The sequence below is a fragment of the Electrophorus electricus genome, chromosome 20 (genome assembly GCF_041902795.1).
Source record: "Electrophorus electricus isolate QZ-2024a chromosome 20, ASM4190279v1, whole genome shotgun sequence".
NCBI classification, from domain to species: domain Eukaryota; kingdom Metazoa; phylum Chordata; class Actinopteri; order Gymnotiformes; family Gymnotidae; genus Electrophorus; species Electrophorus electricus.
In genome coordinates this window covers 18,980,174-19,003,687 of record NC_137516.1, presented here as the reverse complement: position 1 = coordinate 19,003,687, position 23,514 = coordinate 18,980,174, and the positions used below count along the sequence as shown (strand labels likewise).

General features: G+C 42.7%; 2 protein-coding genes across 5 annotated transcripts; both read left to right on the top strand.

The window, feature by feature from the left end:
* Positions 1 to 716: 716 nt before the first annotated feature.
* Positions 717 to 4,426, top strand: tmub1 (transmembrane and ubiquitin-like domain containing 1). Its single transcript, XM_027030372.3, has 3 exons — positions 717 to 865; positions 2,367 to 2,917; positions 3,286 to 4,426. Exons 2-3 carry the CDS (start codon positions 2,412 to 2,414, stop codon positions 3,635 to 3,637), a joined length of 858 nt encoding a protein of 285 aa, XP_026886173.1. The 5' UTR covers positions 717 to 865; positions 2,367 to 2,411; the 3' UTR covers positions 3,638 to 4,426.
* smarcd3a (SWI/SNF related BAF chromatin remodeling complex subunit D3a) lies at positions 4,426 to 23,209 on the top strand. Of its 4 annotated transcripts, XR_014118805.1 has the most exons (14): positions 8,746 to 8,928; positions 11,825 to 12,012; positions 14,584 to 14,626; positions 15,322 to 15,444; positions 15,846 to 15,968; positions 16,846 to 16,941; positions 18,876 to 18,977; positions 19,584 to 19,745; positions 19,852 to 19,949; positions 20,062 to 20,197; positions 20,364 to 20,486; positions 20,914 to 21,015; positions 21,414 to 21,583; positions 21,758 to 23,209. XR_014118805.1 is itself a non-coding variant. In XM_027030371.3 (13 exons), exons 1-13 carry the CDS (start codon positions 5,032 to 5,034, stop codon positions 21,465 to 21,467), a joined length of 1,362 nt encoding a protein of 453 aa, XP_026886172.2. In that variant the 5' UTR covers positions 4,426 to 5,031; the 3' UTR covers positions 21,468 to 21,551. The 4 variants fall into 4 exon arrangements, 3 of the variants coding, with proteins under 3 accessions (XP_026886172.2, XP_081559352.1, XP_081559353.1); XM_027030371.3 differs by lacking the exons at positions 8,746 to 8,928; positions 21,758 to 23,209 and adding an exon at positions 4,426 to 5,043 and having other exon boundaries at positions 21,414 to 21,551; XM_081703226.1 differs by lacking the exon at positions 21,758 to 23,209 and having other exon boundaries at positions 21,414 to 21,724.
* The last annotated feature ends 305 nt before the right edge of the window (positions 23,210 to 23,514 follow it).

The following is a 23,514-nucleotide window of genomic DNA, read 5'->3' as shown; positions in this document are numbered from 1 at the left end:
AGTGTATAATGAATAAAACCCAGTGTTGGAGAGACAGGAAAATGATGCATCCTCCTCCTAATTTAATGTCTCACTTGTTCATAGTGTTCTCTCATAGAATGCATAGTTGTTTACCTTAAAAGAAATACTAATACTAATTTTCCCTTAAAAGGAATACTAATTCCTTCTCTTTCGAACAGGATCGTTTAAGCCTACTTGAGAAGCTTCTTTTAAGATATTTATATTTGGTGGGTCAGGTGGAACTGACAGCATTGAAATGGTTCTCTGAGGAGAGGCACCTGTGTAAGACACAGGGCCAAGGATGCTTTTGTACACACGCTAGCAAAAAAACATGATAGGACTTTATGAAATAGTTGGAGTTAAACTCAGATTCTTCGCAGTGATAACATAAATGTTGTTTTGTAACATTTCATGTACACCTGGGATATACCTTCTGGCTAACGTCATAGTCTGCCTTACATATTGATATTTAGAGTACACATCACTGCTCACTAAAGGACAGGTCTGAGCACCAAAGGAGAGTTCTGAACACCAAAGGAGAGTTCTGAACACCAAAGGAGAGTTCTAAACACCAAAGGAGAGTTCTAAACACCAAAGGAGAGTTCTGAACACCAAAGGAGAGTTCTAAACACCAAAGGAGAGTTCTAAACACCAAAGGAGAGTTCTGAACACCAAAGGAGAGTTCTAAACACCAAACCCAGAGTGTTCGTCTGAAGGAGCTCGAGCCTTTTCTGTGGAGTTTTTTGCCGGAAGTGGTCATTTGACGTCTATGCGGCCACTCTGTCCGCGAGCGATCAGGAAACACAGCTAAAAGTAAAACGGACTAAATTAGCGATGTGCCATCATGTGGTGTGATATGTCAACAGTAAGTTGTGTTCCACTAGCTGGTAAACGTTTCCTATACTTTTATATAGCTGTAGCATGTATATGTGTATTTAAATAACCGCTTTTATCGCCGTGTTTGGGTCCATAGCTGTTGGATCTGTGGTATTTTGAAATGTAGCTAAGCTAGCTCTCGCGCAGGCTGCGGCGGCCAGCTGGTAGTTCGCGAGTCGTTTAACTAGTTTTTGTTGTAGTCCAATAAATAGTATTTACTTACTTACTTACTCAGCTCGATATAACTCTTACAAAGACAGGACTATCCAGGACAAACCAGCTAGCCTAGCTACCCCAGTGTGTAGTTAAAGCGAACTTATCTTTGTCCAACTCCTTGTGATTGATTACTAGCCTGCTAGCTAACGTTAGCTAACTCAGTCCGCAGAAATCACGTCTAGTGCCTCGTTTGTATCTTAATGCAGATATTTGTCATGTCCTGTTCGTTGGCCTGATTATTCATCTAGCTAGATAATAAAACATGAGTGTTCGCCTATTTCGACGCGAGGTATTGTGATTTCACCTTTACCTGTAAGTGTTGGGTTAAGTTACCTTAAACGTTTTGTCCGTAACGGTTAGGGTTGGTAACGTTAGACAGTATACGACAACTACACAATAAGCTCTCCTGTACAAAGAGTTGGGTGGTCGTTTGATGTCCGTTAACATTTGATGTCTTTTTAATAGCTACTGATATCAAAAATGCAACATTCCAATAATGACTCTAACAAATCACATATTAATCGCGGTGCGAGTTTCCTGACGAAACTCGCGGTGTTCTGTGGATATTTTTAATGAAGCACAGCGGTCACTTGATCTATCCATCCAAAACATTTATGCAGTAAACGCAGCGTACTTAACTAGTGGATGTACATGGACAATGGCTCATCCAAAGCTGCACGAGGTGAAACCAGTTGGTGTTCAAATATGTGTCATCGTTTAAAGCATAACTGAGTAGCTGGGCCTCTTAAATTCCAAATTCCAGGAGTGTAGATGAGTTAGGCTAATCCGCCCAGGTTAGCAATACTAACAAATACCACTAATATTAAGTATAGTCCTGGCGTAGTGTCTCGGAAATGACAAATTCATTTTGATGGTGTGAAGATTATTAGGTGAAACAGCCAGCCAGTCCTCAATGTGCAGTTTTGTTAATGTACAGTTTGCTGCAACTCGTGTTTTGATGTGCAAAGGTTGTACCACATACATGCACCTCATCTGTGTAACTTTACAAAGTTAATGACAAGCTGTTTTCCACTGACCCAGATCTAGAGCTGGGTGGAACTTTTCAAAAACATGCGGTAGACTGCGTCAGCACCATCAGTCTGGGCAAAACTTGAGATCTGAAATGTGTTTTTTATGTTTGGTTTGGGGAGGGAGTCTTCTCTTAAGCAAATCTTTGCACCATTAAACCCAATATAGTAGAACTAGGTATACCCGCTTAATGTGTGAGTTATTATGAGGATTATCCAAAGATTGCCTCTGTCTCTGTGCTGTAGGTGCCTAGTTTGAAGTTGCCTTAATCCAGCACACCGCAGCCCAGGATGGCTCTGATAGAGGGTGTGGGTGATGAGGTCACTCTGCTCTTTGGGGTGGTGCTGTTCGTGCTGGTTCTGGTTCTGGCCTGGGCCTCCACTCACACCTCCGAGTCCCCTGAGCACTTCCTCCCATCAGGCCCGGGCTCCGCCCCTTCCTCAGAGACTGAGAGCCAAGAGGCCGTCCCACCTGGTGACGTCACGGTGCCGTCTTGTGGCTTGGGAGACAACAGCAAGACTGAGGATGACTCGGGAGGTGGAGCCGAGGGCGGCGGCGCAGACGGAGGCGGGGATGGGGACCTGTCGGGGGATGCCGTTCTAAGACACAGGAGCGGGGCCGGTCCGTCTCTCACCACGCAGCCTCCTGCCAGCTCCTTAAGTGAAACTCAGGTGTCCTCTTCCGGCGACGTTCCCAGTGACACAGCGAGAAACATGGTGTTGAGGCTGAAGTTCCTCAATGACACGGAGCGAGTAGCGCAGGTCAACCCCGATGACACCATCGGTTATATTAAAAGGTAAAAACTGGATTTATTCAGAATACAACAGCCCTGATTCACTGGGATACTTCACTGTTCATTTCTGCTAGGCACGGCTCTCACTTCCAGAGTTGAAACAAAGCCCTAAAAGTGTGTCTCTCCCCACCCCCCCTTCTATAGGAGTTTGTATATAATAGTTTGTTTGATGTAATACCTCGCTTCGGGGTATTTGGTTTTCTTGGGGGCAATTTCTCCTCGCTGTTAATGTACGTATCTTTCAACAGAGCAGTTTAGAGTATTCTCAGATTTGAGGTACATATTCATAAATAACCTTGAATGTTTTTGATGCTGTCATGGCCCTCCAATGCCCTCCAGTGACCTCCATCTGTCTGTCTGTGTGTCTGCAGTACATACTTTGCTGGGCAGGAGCACCAGGTGCGGCTGATCTATCAGGGCCAGCTGCTCCAGGATGACACCCAGACACTGGCCTCCCTCAACCTGGCTGACAACTGTGTCCTGCACTGCCACATCTCCCAGCACGCAGCGCGGGGCGGCTCCCCTGGCACCCACGCTGCCGACCAGGTGCACGTGGCCCTGAACGTGGGCAGCCTGATGGTGCCTCTGTTCGTGCTCATGCTCTCCGTGCTCTGGTACTTCCAGTTCCAGTACCGCCAGTTCTTCACTGCCCCTGCCACAGCTTCCCTCGTGGGCATCACCATTTTCTTCAGCTTTGTTGCGTTCGGGGTGTACCGGCGCTGATGGCACACACGTGCGACTCATATGCCCATCTACACACGCCCACCTGACACACACAGCCACCTGACCCGTATGCCCGTCCACACACACCCACCTGACACACACAGCCACCTGACCCGTATGCCCGTCCACACACGCCCACCTGACACACACGTGCACTTGAAACTTATGCCCATCCACAAACACACACATGCACCTGACACTTATGCCCATCCACACATGCCAACCTGACACATGTCTATCCACACACATGCCCACCTCACACACACACCTGACACATACTCCCATCCATACGTGCACTAACACATGCTCTCATGCATTGGTTCTTCTGGAATCTTTGGACACTTTTGGGCTGTCTGAAGGCTGTGATTTTGGAGCGTTGTTCTCTGATTTTTTGGTTTTGCTAGTTTTGTCCCCCTCCCTGCATATTATTTCTTGCATCTGCAAGTTTATGCTTGTCACAGACAGAAAACTGTATACTTAGTTTTTTAATGTTTAGTGACACTCAAGGTGCCTACCCTAACACTTCTCTCATTCTGGGGTTTGCAGGCTGCCAGTGTGTAGCTGGCACGACATGTAGGATGGCTCATGCTTTGATAGTCATATGACTGTTGGAGTTTCGGGCAGGTTTATGTGTCTGTCTGTCTGTCTGTCTGTCTGTCTGTCTGTCTCACACTTGTAGAGTAGAGCAGACATTGCTGCTGTTATACGTTGGGACTCTTGAAGTACTTTGTGTAAAAAATGGCTTTTGAAACAAAGAAATAATCTATTAAATCATTCTTTTATTTGTTACTGACTGTTGTCATTTTTGGAATGTTTATATGTGCTGTAGACGCTCTCGGATTCAGTCGTTAGATTTAACAGCATGCAAATCAAACTTTAATATACAGGGTATCCGGTACACAAAAGCACTGATTCTTCATGGCAGTTCAATACAAAGAGTTATACCAGGTAAAAGTATTTTTTTTTAAGTATTTTTCCTTCATCACGTTCTGAAGGTAGCATATGAAACCTCCTTTAGTGCCAGTGCCGAGAGGAGTCTTGTAACTCACATTCTACGGCACCTTTTCAGAAACGGCAGGTTTTCTGTTGTAAAAACACCTTGTAAATACGCTGTAAACGGCAGCTGCCGCGTGCACAGCCACTGGAGTTTGTCGACGTTCCCTTCTGCTCGTGTCTGACGAGTCCCGCGCGTGCGCCGCTCCGTCTGCCGCACTAAGCGCCACCAAAGCCGACTGGTGTCCGCAAGCGCGGGGCCCTTGCTCGCTAGCATCCACTCGTCCATCCGTCCAGGGCGAATTCCCGTGGGAGGGGGGGAGGATCCGAGGATCTGCCTGCAACAGCGAAGAAGTTTCCAGTGCCGGACACGGAGCGCCCGTGGCTCAGTTCTGTGCGCGATGGAGCGGAAGGTAGGAGCGCACCGACATCGCCGCGGCTTTCCTCCGCCTGCACCTCTGTAGCTTCTCTCTCTCCATCCCTCCGAAACCTGACCAACATTGTTACGACGGAGATACGGTTTAAGGCCTCTGTAGAGATTCATTACATAGTTTTGGGAATGTCACACGATATCTTGCTAATAGTCTTGTGAATTTATAACCAGTCCTGCACCTAGGAGACTAAAAACAACTAGTCTGTCCTTCGTTAAAATCTGATATTTTTCCAAAGCGTGATAACCCACAGAGTTTATTGTTCATTCTATACAGCGGCGTCTTATGGCTGCCAGACATCTGCAAATGTTTATATATGGCAAACAAGTTATAGAAAAACGGCACGAAGGGGAGTCGAAGTTTGCACGGAAAAACTTACTGTCCGCAGCTGAGGACTGAGGTAGCCATAGTCCAGCTGTGTACAGGAGCCCCAGCGTTACATGGCACCGTTAACAACTGCGCTGTCCAAACCCTCACAGTCGTAGCCTGGGACGCTCGCCTATTCCCCGCTAGCACACTCCGCATTGTTCGGACCGCGTCTAACTTGGTAGCTGTAGTGTCGTAGGCCTCTACACACGGGGGCGCTGTTCTATTTGATTGGCCAAATGTGCTTGTAATGTGTTCAGTAATGAGTACTTTTAATTCTGTCCTGTTGTGTCTTTAATATGCCCTAACACTAATACCGTTTATTTCTTGATTCCCCCCCCCCCCCAGGTTGTTCTTGTCAGTAGATCTATCTATAAAAACAAACTGCATTTGAAACGGCATAATTAATGTATTAAAACTAATCATGACTGAAAAATGCCAAAAGTACATGAGTTTAATGTTGTCTATAAGCAGGTGTCTCATCGAGCCTTAGAAATGGTTGAGCTCAGAATGTTTTCAGCCATGGTTCCCCCTCCAAATCCTCTGCTCTGATTGAATGGGACATTGCTACTCTATAGTATCGCCTTTATGGGGGTCCTGAAAGGGGGCGTTCAACTGGCGGTTCAGGTCTTTACTCAGAGATATTGTTCCTAACAATTGTGGGCTATTTTTAGTGCACATACATTTAAGCCACAGAGGGTGAATATTGTCCTACTGTCTTTAATCTGTTGAATGAACATGGTTCCTTATTTTTCAGCCCATATTGATTCATGGTCTGCATTGAGCTCTTTCTTTCTTAGAAACACACAAAAAGAAAGGAGGTATTTCTGTGCATGCATCTCTGCTAGAGGCCATATCATATTTCCTGTTAGTAACATTATGATCAAAACACTGTATTATGATCAAAACACTGTATGATATTAAAAACACTACATTATGATCAAAACAATGTATGATATTAAAAACACTACATTATGATCAAAACAATGTATGATATTAACAACACTACATTATGATCAAAACACTGGATTATGATCAAAACACTACATTATGATCAAAACACTGTATTATGATCAAAACACTATGATATTAAAAACACTACATTTTGATCAAAACAATGTATGATATTAAAAACACTACATTATGATCAAAACACTGTATTATGATCAAAACACTGCATTATGATCAAAACACTATGATATTAAAAACACTACATTTTGATCAAAACAATATGATATTAAAAACACTACATTATGATCAAAACACTATTATGATTCAAACACTGTATGATATTAAAAACACTACATTATGATCAAAACAATGTATGATATTAAAAACTACATTATGATCAAAACACTGTATTATGATCAAAACACTGCATTATGATCAAAACAATATGATATTAAAAACACTACATTATGATCAAAACACTATTATGATTAAAACACTGTATGATATTAAAAACACTACATTATGATCAAAACACTGTATGATATTAAAAACACTACATTATGATCAAAACACTGTATGATATTAAAAACACTACATTATGATCAAAACACTGTATGATATTAAAAACACTGTATTATGATCAAAACACTATGATATTAAAAACACTGTATTATGATCAAAACACTATGATATTAAAAACACTACATTATGATCAAAACACTGTGATATTAAAAACACTACATTATGATCAAAACACTGATATTAAAAACACTGCATTATGATCAAAACACTGTATGATATTAAAAACACTACATTATGATCGAAACATTGTATGATATTAAAAACACTGTATTATGATCAAAACACTATGATATTAAAAACACTACATTATGATCAAAACACTATGATATTAAAAACACTACATTATGATCAAAACAATGTATGATATTAAAAACACTACATTATGATCAAAACACTGTATGATATTAAAAACACTATGATCAAAACACTGTATGATATTAAAAACACTGTATTATGATCAAAACACTATGATATTAAAAACACTACATTATGATCAAAACACTATGATATTAAAAACACTACATTATGATCAAAACAATGTATGATATTAAAAACACTACATTATGATCAAAACACTGTATTATGATCAAAACACTACATTATGATCAAAACACTATTATGATCAAAACAATGTATGATATTAAAAACACTACATTATGATCAAAACAATGTATGATATTAAAAACACTGTATTATGATCAAAACACTGTATGATATTAAAAACACTGTATTATGATCAAAACACTGTATGATATTAAAAACACTACATTATGATCAAAACACTGTATGATATTAAAAACACTACATTATGATCAAAACACTATGATATTAAAAACACTGTATTATGATCAAAACACTGTATTATGTTAAAACACTGTATTATTCAGTGATTAGTGCTATTTGTCACCAGAAAATAATGAAGTTGTCCCCCCCCCAGCTTGCTAGTTCGTTTGCTTGCTTCCTGTGCAGGGCACCAGGGTCCAGTGATATCTCTTTCTTAATGTCCAGCTATACATGTGCTGCTATCTGTCTTGTTTGTTTGTTTGTTTGTTTGTTTGTTTACCACAGTCTTTGCACTCCTACTTTTATTTGTATTCTCCCCAGTTCATTATATAAGCTAAAGTTCGCATGTTGGAAACCTCATTTTGAGAAAGTGTTTTTGACTCTCAACACTATGGCCATCCTTACATCCTTACAATATATGTTTATGGTGTAAAAAAAGACCTATTTTAGGTAGATTTCTAAACCATTTTATGTGCAGGTATTGATTCCTCCCACCCAGTTCATGTGAGTTGGTTGCCTTGTGTAAGATATTATTCTAGCCTTAGTGTTGCCTTAGTGTAACATTAGTGTAGCCTTATTGTAACCTTAGTGTTGCTTAGTGTAACATTAGTGTAGCCTTAGGTGTGGCTGTCTGTAAAGTTCTTACTGGATCAGCACACCTGAGAAGGTTTTGTCTTAGAGGTGCCCTTGACACCTGCTCCTGGGCACTATAAGAGAGGAAAGAAAAGCTCCTGATCATGAGACATCAGCACAGCTGGGGCGGGAACGGTACCGACCCAGTTCACTCATCAGCTGAGTGCAGCAGGCTTTAACAGTGGGCCGGCAGAAACCCCCTTGTAAGCGCCCCAGTCTACCTTCCCTGAGCCTGAGAGGGAGAGCTACATTAAAAAAGAGGAAAAGAGGGAGTGAGAGAGGGAGGGAGCGAGGGAGTGACTTTGGCCATGCTTTAAAAAAAGAGAGAGAGAGAGGGAGCACCGGGGAGAGGAGGGAGAGAGTGAGCGCTCACTTCAGGAGGAGAGGGAATGTCGTGAGAACAGGAAGGAAGGCAGAGAGAGAAAAGGTACTAGTTAGACGTGTAACGCTGGTGAAATTACCGCGGTTGCAACGGCCACAATGGAGGACTCTGCCGACGGGACTCACAAAGCCACAAAGAGTAAACTGTTTGAGTTTCTCGTCCATGGAGTGGTGAGTGAGCAAGCTTAGCTTCTGTGTGTGTGTGTCTGTGTGAGACAGAGAGAGAGAGACATGCTGCATGTGCACAGTGTCGCCGCTCTAAAGGGACGACTGGGTGATGCAGGATCGTGCGTAGCCAATTGTCACCACCACTGTTTTGATTGAGTTTAAGGGGACAGAGCCTCAGAAGGAGGGAGATCAGAGTGTAGGGGATATGAGTGGAGATCAGAGTGTAGGAGATATGAGTGGAGATCAGAGTGTAGGGGATATGAGTGGAGATCAGAGTGTAGGGGATATGAGTGGAGATCAGAGTGTAGGAGATATGAGTGGAGATCAGAGTGTAGGAGATGTGAGTGGAGATCAGAGTGTAGGGGATATGAGTGGAGATCAGAGTGTAGGAGATATGAGTGGAGATCAGAGTGTAGGGGATATGAGTGGAGATCAGAGTGTAGGAGATATGAATGGAGATCAGAGTGTAGGAGATATGAATGGAGATCAGAGTGTAGGGGATATGAGTGGAGATCAGAGTGTTGGGGATATGAGTGGAGATCAGAGTGTAGGAGATATGAATGGAGATCAGAGTGTAGGAAATATGAGTGGAGATCAGAGTGTAGGGGATATGAGTGGAGCCAGATTTGTTATGTTTTACTTGGTAGTTGACTGGATGTAATATTACATTTGTTATTGAATAATTGGATATTACTGATGTCATTCATTTGCAGGTGGGTGTCTACATATCCATTAGGAATTAAGCAAATAGTAGGCAGTGTTTAATGGGTTTTTTGTATCTCATGTGGAGTAAAATAACATAATTTAAATCCTGTTCTTTTGGTGAAGGCCAAACAGCTGTAAAATCATGGGATTTCTGTGTTGAGTTTGTGAGAACTCTTAGAACTGTTCCCACATGTATCTCATTTCCCAGTGCAAAACAAATATGTGTAAAATCTTTGTCTCATGTGCTGATTGCACATGTCGGGTGACGCCCCCAGAAGTTCTTTTGAGTTCTCAGGTCCTACTGTGTTCATAATCATTGAAAATATGCATTGGAATAAGGACCTATAAATGTATGTTAATTTCATGAGTCCATTTCAGAACCTCCCTTACACTTACACACACACACACACACACACACTCACACTTACACACACACACACACACACACACACACACACACACACACACACACACAAATACACACAAGACCACATTCAAACTCTACAGCCACAGGACAGAATGCCTTGGAGGAACAGCATCCTTTAATAAAACATCTCCTGAGCTTGGTGAAGTCATTAAACACATATATTGCTGAACTCTCGTTTAGTCGTCCCAGAGTTGGTTCAGCTTTGATGGTGACAGACTACACAGCACTTCTGTAAGTTGGTCTGGACAAGGGCATCTCCCAAACGGTCATGGTCTCCCCCCAGTTTGGAGTTTCTACTGTTGCCCTGAGCTACCGCAAAGCTCTGCTTCATCTCTGGCACCGATTCCGTAGCGATCCCTCAGTGACAGTCTGGTGCCGCTGCACGACACCTGCTGCCCAGCGTCCCTCTGTGCCCCGAACCTCCGCTGCAACCTTGAGAACCTGGTGCTTGGCAGAGAGGCCTGGCGCGCCCTGCCGCGTCCACATGTTCACATCCCAGCTCTGCCTGATTGAGCCAGGCCCAGGAGCGGGTCGAAAGGGTCGAGGTGCCGCACGGTGAGCTCTGGAGCTGTCTGCGTTTGGCAGCAGTTCCAGACGTTTCTGCAGCTCCTGCGCACGTCCACAGAGTTCGTGTGACTTTGAGAGTTTGAGTCGTCTCATCCAATTCTTTCGTTATGCAGGTCCGGATGGTGGGCGGAGCCTGTTACAAGGTTCAGAAGAATGTGGCACACCTTTAATACACCATATAAGGCCTTTAAAAAGATCTTTTACTGCAGGGGAAATGTACAGACCTTCCCCATATCAGTGGACAGCAGAAATAATGGGTGTGTTTAAGTAGATCTGTAAACTGCATTTGACAAGCATTCTCTACTTTATGGCATAAGCTAATATCGGATTAGTATATAATAATATATAATAATATGCTTCATTTATATAACATTTTTATAAAAGGTGCTTTTCTGAAAGATTCAGTATAAACAGAATACTATAAGATTCAGTAATCTAGAATACAATTAAATAAAATATAAAACAGAAAATTGACCATTAGTAGACCATTAATTACAAGTGAAGTAAAAGCTAATTGATATGGAATGTATGTATGTGTGTAAAACTGGGTGTCATTTTAGTAGTTTTGTAGTTTTTCCCTGTTCATCTGTAGATTTATCCATAACTTTAGTTTGTGTTGTAGAAAAGGGCCCCAGTGTAAATGACATTTTTCTCATAGTTGAATCTGTTTAATAATTAAGTGAAAAATCCACACTGTTGTGCTGTAATCTTGCATGTGAGGGACAAAAATATTTGCATAAACGTTCCTCCAGATTTTTTAACCAATCACATGGCTGTAATATGGTGACTTAGTCTGCCAGGGGTCCTAGACTGACTCTCACAGTAAACCGCTACTGTGCTCTGCTGCTGTTGCTTCTCTCATAGGGTTTGGGGTTCAGAGAGATGACCTGCAGCAGTGTGTGTGTGTGTGTGTGTGTGTGTGTGTGTGTGTGTGTGTGTGTGTGTGTGTGTGTGAGAGAGAGAGAGGGGGGGGGGGCGGACATGTATCTGTGTGGACATGTACAGATGTCACAGTGCACTTATTTTAATATTATATTATTTTTATTGCAGTAGACAGACATATGTACTCTGGAGATAAATAATATAATAATATAATACATATATTGTATATAAAAATAGAATAATCATAACATGATATATAATAATATAATTAAATAACATTCAAAGGAATATTTCCCTGATCTCTCAATCTTCCCGCAGCGTCCAGGCTTGACGTCAGGGGCGCGGATGCCACATCAGGGAGCTCCTATGGGGCCTCCTGGACTTCCGTACGGAGGAACGGCCCCAGTGCGGCCAGTGATGCCGAGTCCAGTGCTGGACCCCAACCGGAAACGTCCTACCCCCACCCCGCCTGTGCAAGCGCCCCCCGTCCAGAACCGGCCCAGAAGGTTAGTACTGTCTGCCACCCACTTGCCAGGCTGGACTCGGGCATTTCTCTACAGCACGTCTCCATGGAAACACAGCATGTCTCTACAGCACATCTCCATGGATACACAGCATGTCTCTACAGCATGTCTCCATGGATACACAGCATGTCTCTCCAACTTGTCTCCATGGGTACACAGCATGACTCTCTAATATGTCTCCATGACACAACATGTCTCTCCAACACGTCTCCATGGAAACACAACATGTCTCTACAACATGTCTCCATGGATACACACTTACCGTGAAGAAAACCAGAGCTTGTCCTTTTCCAGAACAACCTCTACTCCTCACAAGGTAAGAGTGTATTCAGTAGTCAGGAGCCCAGAATGCCTCACACACCAGGAAAGGGGCAGCGCATCATCTTGGACTGGTCGCTTCCCATTTCTGGTCACCGAGTGAATCCACTGCATAGCTGCAGCCAAGACTAGATTAAGATGAGACACAGATTAAGCCTAGATTAAGATGAGACACAGATTAAGGCTAGATTGAGATGAGATGCAGATTAATCCTAGATTGAGATGAGACACAGATTATACCTAGATTAAGATGAGATGCAGATTAAGCCTAGATTGATATGAGACACAGATTAATCCTATATTAAGATGAGACAGATTAAGACTATATTGAGATGAGACATAGATTAAACCTAGATTAAGATGAGATGCAGATTAAGCCTAGATTGAGATGAGACACAGATTAAGCCTAGATTAAGATGAGACACAGATTAAGATGTAGGCTAGTGAAAGTAGTCCCAGATACAAGATAAGATGGATGTTTTAGATATGAGTATGATGGCATTACATTCCACTGGTGAGTGGTCAGAGGGACTGAACCAAGGCCATGGTCTATGATCAAGATTGACTGTGGTCTATGACCAAGACTGACTGTGGTCTATGATCAAGACTGACTGTGGTCCATGACCAAGACTGACTGTGGTCTATGATCAAGACTGACTGTGGTCTATGACCAAGACTGACTGTGGTCTATGATCAAGACTGACTGTGGTCCATGACCAAGACTGACTGTGGTCTATGATCAAGACTGACTGTGGTCCATGACCAAGACTGACTGTGGTCTATGATCAAGACTGACTGTGGTCTATGACCAAGACTGACTGTGGTCTATGATCAAGACTGACTGTGGTCTATGACCAAGACTGACTGTGGTCTAGACTGACTGATCCCAATCAAAACTTGTCCAGGGCTTTACGTAGCCAAACCTGCTGTTTTAATGACTAGTTAGAGGCACTACATTTCCACCTGTAGGAAACCACTGGGATTCTCAGAAGCCAGTGAGACTTTGCCAGCACTTGTGAGAGTCTGAGCTGACAGTGGGACCCAAGTAGCCAGTTTGCTGTGCTGCATGTTTCACTGATTTAAAGTTATCTGAGACTCTCCACTTTACACTGAGCCCATGATGAGCCCATTTCTGCACAGAACATGAGATCCCCCAGAGGAGATTCCTCTCCTTCTCATATTTACATTTATGGCACTCTTATCCAGAACAAGGATAGACATCTCAAACACTTTCCTCATGAATGTGTAGCATTTTTTGTCAACTGTTCACAGTCTCCAATCCCCCAGCAGGGTAAGGGTTGACACATGCTTCCTCCAACACACATGTAACAAACACCTGGATTGGTTGGTGCCATGGTGAGGGATGGGGGCGGAGCCATCCAACCCCCCCAGAGAGCAAGGCTGGTTTTGCTCTCCTGGACTCCTAGCCAGAGACGGCTCTGGTGTCAATGGGGATTGAACCGGCAGATACCCGATGACAGGGTCAGCACTTCTCCCACATGACGCGTTCCATCCCCGTCCCCCTGAACCAGCCAGTCCCGGAGGAGCTGCGTGGTTTTGGGGTGGAGGAGCTGGACCATGAGAAAGTTTCACCCCACTCTGAGTGGGTGGACGAACATGGCTGCCCCCAGCAGGGCTGGCTGTTGGGGGCGGGGCTTCTTACCTCAGCAGTGCTGTGATGTGTTGGTTTGGGAGAAGCACTGTGTTCACAGTCCACATAAATAACGTGCTGTCTGCACGGTGCAGGCTGGGACATGAATAGTAAAGATACTCTGCGTTAACGTTTCAACACGAGATCAGAGGCAGGAGGTGAATCGATTGCCTTTGTTTCAGTCCCTCCTAGTGACTGTACTCCATATTGTGACTGCGTAGGTTTCACACACACACACACACACACACACACACACACTCACTCACACATTCTTCTCCCAAATTGCTCTCAATATTACATTTTCTTACATCTTTCTGCCTCTCAGCCATCCAATATTGCATGCTTTTTTTTGTTCTGTCTGCTCCCTCATTCTCTCTCATCTCTCTCTCTCTCTCTCTCTCTCTCTCTCTCTCTCTCTCTCTCTCTCATCCCTCTCTCTCTCTCTCTCACACACACATACACACACACACAGCTGGAACAGTATTTGGACGGGTACCAGTTATTCGGCAGATGGCCTGTAGACTCTGATATCAGTCACCATAGTAACATGCTTTTCCTTTCTGTCTCTTTCCTCCTATCCACAGTGCTAAGAGAAGGAAAATGGCAGACAAGATTCTCCCTCAGAGGGTGAGGTGCCGCACTCTGTCTGTGTCTACCTGCCCTCTCTTTCTTCAGCAGGGGAGCGAGAAAGGGGTAGGGAGGGGTCCTGTGTGTGCAGACAGCGGGGCAATGTCTCGGGTCCAGCGGGAGAGAGCACATCTGCTCTCTGAAGCTCTCTGGCGTGGCAGCTGTTCCGAGAAGAGAGAATGGAGCAGGCTCAGGTGTAGCGCCTCCGTTGGGAGGTGAAGCAGCCAGAGTGCTGCTGCTGCAGAGCGAGTGTTTCGACGCAGGACTTTTTTTTTTTTTGTCCCGCTTTTACTTAGCATGCGGGTTCCACATCCTCTCAGCTGCTTTACTCCTTATTTTTAGCTTTTACAAACATGCCATGCGCTCTGGGCTTTCTGTGATTTTGTTTGTACATTTTTGGGAGGCAGAATGATGCAACGCTACGACAGCCTGGAGCGTCTCGCATTAGGCTTATTATTATTCCTGTATCCTGGGTGGTTATTGGTTCATCCCTGCACTGGTATCTCACAGCAGAAAGTAATTATTCCTTAATGAATTATTCCTTAATTAATTAGTCCTTAATTAATTAGTCCATAATCAGCATTAATTAATCACTGTGAGAGCAGCGTTCCGCCTCTAGAGAATTTGATGTTTTTTTCCTGCTGTTCAGCACCCTCCCCCTTCACATTTATTCGCATGGAACCTTCTGTCATTAGATCCGTGAGCTGGTGCCTGAGTCACAGGCGTACATGGACCTTCTGGCTTTTGAGCGCAAATTGGACCAAACCATTATGAGAAAGCGGGTGGACATCCAAGAGGCCCTGAAAAGACCCATGAAGGTATGTGCTGCCTCCTCACTCAGGGCGGGGAGGACTGGACAGGATTTGGCAGTGTGGCACACAAATAACATCTGTTTTAGCCAGATATTGATTTATAGGTGGTTTAAACACAACAATGCTCTGGGGATATTATCATCTGACAAATAAGAGTTCAATAGATTAAAAACAACTATGAACAGTACAGAAAAAAGTTGATATTGCTTTGGTGAATTAGATTAATTTTATATAGCTCAATTAATGTGACCACAGTGCCAAACAGATGTGTAGGGTTGAGAATTTGCCACAGCTTTCTGACGTCTGGCTGTGCTATAACGAAAATTTTAACCGTAGCATTAATGATTTTAGGAGACACCTTAACATGTTCTTTACCGTCATGGTAAAATCTTCATCTGTGTGGACAGCAAAAACGGAAGCTCCGATTGTACATCTCCAACACTTTCAACCCCTCGAAGCCGGATTCAGACGACTCCGAGGGCAGCATTGCATCCTGGGAACTAAGAGTAGAAGGAAAACTGCTCGATGATGTGAGTGAAGGCAGCACTTACTGAAATAAATTACTGCTATACATTCATACTTATGTTGAATGACTGTTTAATATTACACAAATTATTGTAGATTAAATTAGTGTTTGAGCTGTTTTTCTTCATTTGGATTGATTTGTTGTGAAGGTTATAGCAGTGAACCAGTATTTAAATATAAAGAATCTGATTGGACCGTCTGTTTCTAACTGTGAGAGCAGAACCGTAATGGGAATAATATTGAATAATGAATTGAATATGACTGGTACAGTCTTCCACAGTCTTGCAGAATTTTGACCAAAAAATGTTGACATTTAGACATGACCACTTTGACTTGTGTATGTAGGTACAGGCGTATGTGCACACTTGTGTATGTGCATGAGTGCATGCTTGTGCGTGTGTGTTTGTGTGCTTATGCATGTTTATGTGTGTGCACGTGCGTAAGTGTGTACCATGGAACACTAGTATGAGTTGTACAAAATGTTGGAACTGCAAGGGTATTCCTTCCTAAGTGTCTTTGATCTTCAATCTGTCAGAATTAGACGCTGACATAATGATGTTTGTTTTTTAGAGATGTCTCTTCACTTTATGTTGATGGGCGTGCTGTATAGATGTTAAATATCTGCCTTCCTGTTACAATGCAATGACTTCTGGGTGCACTGAAAATTGTTTTACACACGCGCGGCCACACACATACACACAATCATAGTGAAACTCTATGTTTATGCACCAGTGAATGAATGTGCAAGTGCGTGCATAGGCAAGTTTAAGTTATACACAAATGTAAGTAGTAGGCTATTTATGTGAAAGTATATATTTTCATATAGGTGTTTCACTGATTTCTCCATAAAAGGCTTCCATAACTTTATGCTCTGTTTCTTAGCCTGGAAAGCAGAAGAGGAAGTTTTCGTCTTTCTTCAAGAGTTTGGTTATTGAGCTGGACAAAGACCTATACGGCCCTGATAACCACTTAGTGGAGGTGAGGCTCCACCTAAAATTAACCTCAGACTGTTAGAACTTCTGGGGCAGAAATATGTTTAATAGTCACCACTTTCTTTTAGGAACAGTTGGGGATTCCAATAATGAACAGAGTCGGTGAAGTGGTGATATGGGAGTGCAGGCTTGGTGTGTGTGTGTGTGTGTGTGTGTTCTGGGTGTGTGTGTGTTCTGGGTGTGTGTGTGTTCTGGGTTGGTGTGTGTGTGTTCTGGGTGGGTGTGTGTTCTGGGTGTGTGTGTGTGTTCTGGGTGTGTGTATGTGTTCTGGGTGTGTGTTCTGGGTGTGTGTGTGTGTGTGTTCTGGGTGTGTGTGTGTGTGTGTGTTCTGGGTGAGTGTGTGTTCTGGGTGTGTGTGTGTGTGTTTTGGGTGTGTGTGTGTGTTTTGGGTGTGTGTGTGTTCTGAGTGGGTGGGTTTGTGTTCTGGGTGTGTGTGTGTGTTGGTGTGTATGTGTGTGTGTGTTGGTGCATGTGTTCTCTTGGTGTTTATGTGTGTGTTCTTGGTGTGTGTTCTTGCTAAGTCATTTGAGTAAGGTCAAATAAGGTCAAGTACTCCACTAACAGACGCTACAGGGAAAGCAGTGTTAAGATAATTCTAGGAAATAACTGCTGTGTAGAATCAATGCTTAATAATGCAGGAAATTCCACCAAACCTCACAAAAGGAATGTCTTCCTTGCAGTGAGCAGTTACTAGCAGTAAACATTCACCCTAACACTTATACACGGAAGTGCATCAGTAAGGAACAAGCAATAAAGACTGAGCTGTCAGCCATCTTAGTCTGGTTGAACAGACTCAAACATTTGCATTACAAAAGAGAACGCTCCCAGAAGAGAAAGGGAACGCCGTCAGAAAGGACCACTCCCAGTAAGGACCGCTCCCAGAAGAGAACGCCACCAGAAGAGAACACTCCCAGAAGGGAACACTCCCAGAAGAGAACACTCCCAGAAGGGAACGCTCCTAGAAGAGAACGCCCTCGGAAGGGAACACTACAAGAAGGGAACGCTCCCAGCTGCCTTGTCTCCACAGGCGACCCACCCCATTTTGCCTCCGCACACTTTCGCTCCATTTCTTCCTCTCCGTTATGTTTTTGTCCCGTGGTGCCGAGGACAGGGAGCCGTCGCACTGGGATTCTTTTTTTTTTTGTTTTGTTTTTTTGGTGCTTTCACTGCGTGGCACTTTAAACCGTCCTTGGTGCCTGTGGGTTTTCATGCCGCATCGAGATGCGTAATAAAAGAGTGATTTACTTGCACAGAGTGGCTTTGAAAACCCTTCCAAAGTCCTGCAAGGCTAATTGCATTGAGCTGTGAGTCACTTCCATTATAATGTTCCCTTCATACATCGAGTGGGCAAAATTGACTGACATGCCATAGCTCCAGAATAACAAGTGCTGTGGAGGGTAATGTAATCCTCACTCAGACCGGACAGATGTCTAACCCTAACCCTAACTAATCCTAATCCTAACCCTAAGATTAACCTTAACCCTAACCTTGACCCTAACCCTAACCCTTATCCTAATCCTCAATCACACTAGACAGATGGACAGACAATTCTTAACCCTAACCCTAATCCTAATCCTAATCCTAATCCTAACCTTAACCCTAACCCTAACTAATACTAAAACTAACCCTAATCCTAACCTTATTACATCTAAAAGCCCAAGGTCGTTTAATGACAGTATGTCATAATTAGCCTCCAAAATCCCCTGTTTGAAACTACAGTGATCTTTGCAGAGCAGAGTAGAGACACAGAAGTGCTGGTCTGTGGTGGTCTAACTTTTTTTTCTCAGAGAAATGTTTTTCTCAAGATCCTGGCACCAGGTAATTCCCTTTGGGTAATTACTTCCTAAAATTCCCCCAAGTAAAATCAGTTGTTTGTTTTATTCTTGTTTTTGTTGTTTGTTCTGTTTGTTATATAAACAGTGGCACCGCACTCCTACAACCCAGGAGACAGATGGCTTCCAGGTGAAGAGGCCAGGAGATGTCAATGTGCGATGCACTCTGCTCCTCATGCTGGATTACCAGGTATATGCAGAAACATGGGATTATTATTAGGGATTACTCCTCATACCTTAACCAATAGAGAGCACTGTTGCTGTTGCAAATGCCATGCAATGCTTACTGAAGGTTTACTGTGTAAATAATAATAATAATAGTTACAACTTCACATATTCACAGATATTATGCGGGACATTGTTTCTGTATTGCGCTTCATGGCTCAATTATGATCTCTTAGGCAATTCTACAAAAGGCCTCAGAAATCCATCTCCATGCTAACTGGATTTGTCACTTGATAATGAATTTATGCGTGAAAGACAATTAACCTCAACTTTTGAACCGCTATCTTAAGTTTCAGTGACTGTATTTTTATGCACAGTGCCCATTGTTACATGTCCAGTCTTGTTCTGATGGTAAGATTGTGAATTTACATTCAGTCCTGGTTGTTCAGGTGACGATGTTCTTGTCTCATTTGACAATGACTTTGCGGTTGCTACAAGCAAAGACAGAGGAGAAAAGCATGAATCTGTCAGGACTGCAGTCGACGCCCCAGATAAATTGTTAAGGACCTTCGGGACTGAGTTTTTAATAGTCTGTGATGTGTCTGTTTGTCCCCCCCCTCCCCATACGAAGCCCCCCCAGTTTAAACTGGATCCCAGGCTTGCTCGCGTGCTGGGTATCCACACGCATGCCCGTTCCTGCATCATCCAGGCCCTGTGGCAGTACATCAAGACCAACAAGCTGCAGGACTCCCATGAGAAGGAGTACATCAACTGTGACAAGTACTTCCAGCAGGTATGTGCCCATGGTCCCTGCTGCCTGCCCAAACCTTATCCCCATCCACAGCTCTTCTCCGTGCAGCGCAGCAGCTCCCTGGTCAACCTTCTGGTTCTTCTCTTAGATCTTTGACTGCCCACGTCTGAAGTTTTGTGAGATCCCACAGCGGCTCACCAACCTGCTGCTGCCAGCCGACCCAATTGTAATCAACCACGTCATCAGGTACAGAACAGCTGTGTCTCGGACATGAGCACAGGGCTCAGGAGCGGAGCTGCTGCTTTGGAGGCTTAAGAGCTGTTTTACAGTTATCTCTCACTGTGCCTTCATTTAACAGCGTGGATCCTAGTGATCACAAGAAGACGGCCTGTTATGATATAGACGTTGAGGTAGATGATCCTCTGAAGACTCAAATGAGTGGCTTTCTGTTGTCAACTGCTAATCAGCAGGAGATAGCATCACTTGAGAACAAGGTGATGTTCATGGCGACAGCACCGCTGGGCGAATTACTTGAACAGTTTGTGCCTTCAAAAAAACTTAATGTCTTTCTTGGCCTGGCCTTCTGCAAGAGATCTTGCTTGAACTCACTAAACTGCACAGAAGGTGTTTCTTCATTGTATCATCCAAATGTCTCCTTAGATCCATGAGACCATTGAGTCCATCAACCAGCTGAAGATTCAGAGAGATTTCATGCTCAGTTTCTCAAGGGATCCCAAGGGCTACATCCAGGACTGGATCTGTTCCCAGAACCGGGACCTTAAGGTAGGACTACGTTTATTCAATGCCTGTTGAATGAACTACACTCATCTGCTTGAGCTTGGACCGCACACATCTGCATTTGCGGTTGTTAGTTTTAGAATTACGATTTGTGACTACATTCCAGAGTGGCTCATAACTTTGTAATTTAATTAAATAAGTTCCATAGAGTCAAAATTTTGAATGTCAAAGAAAATAAAATTCATTTAAATTCAGCTAGTTTAATTAAGTTTAAATTTAAAGGTTATCTATATTAAATTCAGTAGTATAATCTGCTGTAAAACTGCGTTATAGTGAGTACGTGCTGACAATTTGCTTTTTATCCTCAGACAAGGAACATTTCCCAATTTTCTTACTGGGTTAAGTTTCAAATGATCTGATTAAATGATCTGATTTTAAAGCTCATTCTCTACGTAATGGCGTATTCCTGCAGCTAATGACAGACGTGTTGGGGAGTCCTGAGGCAGAGCGCAAGGCTGAGTTTTATAACCAGCCCTGGTCCCAGGAGGCTGTCAGTCGCTACTTCTACTGCAAGGTAAATGGGAATGGAGCTTGACCTGTGACCTCCAGGAGCATAACTTGACCTGTGACCTCCAAGAGCATAACTTGTCTTCCTGTCTCTGCCGAGCTTTTCTTTAAGTGATATGAGTATTTTGTATTTTGTTACATTGGGTCAGTTAAAGGTTAAACTCTATTTGTGTGACAGCCATGATTGCTGGTTTTATGTAGGGATGGACATTTGTCTAACAATGTACCATCTACAGCGAAGCTGACAAAGGACTCAGGAAAGAGATGTAACAGCCTGTTACATGAATACACAAATGTAATTTGTGTATATGACAAGCACGCAGACTCACAGTGGTCTTTCTAAGTGTTACGGGTGATCTATGCTAGTCAATAAGCTTTTGTTGTGCTTTATATCTTCTAATACAGATCCAGCAACGAAGGCAGGAGCTTGAGCAGGCCTTGGCCATGCGGACCACTTAAATGAACATCAGTCAGTTCCAGCGTGGCTCTTCAACAACCAGCCAAGAAACCTGCAGAACTCTAAACTAGTGATGAATTTTCAACATACTGGGCAGCAAGATTCTTATCTTTGAACAGTAAGAAACACTGTTGGCCAAAAAGGTGTAATGTACAGTTTGTATATGTTTTGAATTGATGTAGTTTTGAATAATGAGTTATATATATATGTGTGTGTGTGTGTGTGTGTGTGTGTGTGTGTGTGTGTGTGTGTGTGTGTGTGTGTGTGAACATTTTAACATTTTGAATACCAGGTTGTCTAAAAATTCCAATGCCACAGAGCAGAGAAACATCGGCCTATGTCCAAACCATTTTAATGACTGCATGACAATGAGTCAAACGTGTCCTTTTTGACTGAAAGCTTTACATTGCACAATATCATCTGTCTCCTGTGCTAAAGAATGATTTGAAGCTTTGAAGCCTTGGGCAGTGTGAAAAGGGATGTGTACTATGAGGTCTGTACTATGAGGTCTGTACTATGAGGTCTGTACTATGGGGTCTGTATTATGAGGTCTACATTATGAGATCTGTACTATGAGGTATGAATTTTCCAGGGATACGTTTGTTTTGTTAGCTGACTGTATTTGTGTACCTTAAACAAATGTGAATATGTCTGAACAGGTGTTGGATGTCTGAACAGGTGTTGGATGTATGAACAGGTGTTGGATGTATGAACAGGTGTTGGATGTCTGAACAGGTGTTGGATGTATGAACAGGTGTTGGATGTATGAACAGGTGTTGGATGATTCAGTCACTTTATCCTCATCTTTGTTCTTTATCTGTTGTGTCCATGAACTGAAGCACTGTGTGGACTTTTGAATGAACCAGATATTATTTATGAATATGTGGATCATATCTTCCATCACCTACTAGTATTCTGCAGATAACAGACAGCTGACTTAACTGAAATGCATTTTCAGTGTGTTACTGTCAGGTATTGTGAGCACATGTACAGGGAAGCCTGGTAGAACAATGTAGAAGGAAATACTCTGATAATTTAGCCCTTGTTTCTTTAAGACCAGGACATTTAAATGTACTTTTGTCAAAGGCTTTAATTCCAGTGAAATTAATTATGGACAAAATATTGTAATGTGACACTATGGAGAAATTATAGTAAAATAATGTCTGGTTTTAAAAACAGCAGAGTATGCTGCTTGGGAACATACATACAGGCCTGATTTTCTGAAACACCTTCACATGCATCAACTTATAAGCTCACAGAGGCCACAGAGGAAGCATTAACCAAAGTTAATGTAGTTAATCCTGTTTTTACTGTCATTATTACATATTTTATTTGAGGGGGCAGGGTCTCAACTATTGATCTATTTCATTACGTCTACATAAACTCAGACACGTTACGTGTGGCCTTGGAGAAGAGAATTGAGACAGCCCCACCTACTTAATTATTTGCTGGCTGTCATGAAAACAATGTTAATGTGGTCTCAAAGAGGTGTTTGTCACATAAACAGTTACAGATGTAATATATGATATGTATTAGTTGGCTAGACATTAAGACTAATGAAATGTCTTGCATGATTGCCAGAACCTGGGACACTTAGTCCTGTAACTAGTCCTGCAACTACTTTTAAAGGTTCAGGATGTTTATTTATTATTATGCTCTTTATTTATGTTTAAACGATTATGTGGTCTCATGTCATAAACATTTGATATGTGTAAATAAATGAAATACAAAAACAAATGACTGAAAACTATCCTAACTTGTTGTGTACTTGATGTAAACTATTTTAATTTTTCTGAGTAACCGAAACAGTGCATATACTTGCTATTGTACAAAAGATACTCCATATTAATCCACCAGGCTGTTTTCATTCATTGTTAAGTTAGATATTACTGCCTGCGACGCAGTTCACGCTAGTGCAGCCAGATACCTTCCGTACTTACACAACTACAGCTAACGTGTGTGTGTGTATATATGGTTAAAAGTAATGTTTAATTTCACTCATACAATCAACATTTGGTTTAAATCCAAGTTCCTTTGTAATAATGAATT

Bases quoted from the DNA above. Each gene is read 5' to 3' on its own strand.
- tmub1 (XM_027030372.3), top strand. From the start codon at position 2,412: ATGGCTCTGATAGAGGGTGTGGGTGATGAGGTCACTCTGCTCTTTGGG. The intron at 2,918-3,285 runs GTAAAAACTGGA...GTGTGTCTGCAG, and splicing joins ACCATCGGTTATATTAAAAG to TACATACTTTGCTGGGCAGG.
- smarcd3a (XM_081703226.1), top strand. From the start codon at position 8,857: ATGGAGGACTCTGCCGACGGGACTCACAAAGCCACAAAGAGTAAACTG. The intron at 15,445-15,845 runs GTATGTGCTGCC...CTGTGTGGACAG, and splicing joins CCCTGAAAAGACCCATGAAG to CAAAAACGGAAGCTCCGATT. The intron at 15,969-16,845 runs GTGAGTGAAGGC...TCTGTTTCTTAG, and splicing joins AAGGAAAACTGCTCGATGAT to CCTGGAAAGCAGAAGAGGAA.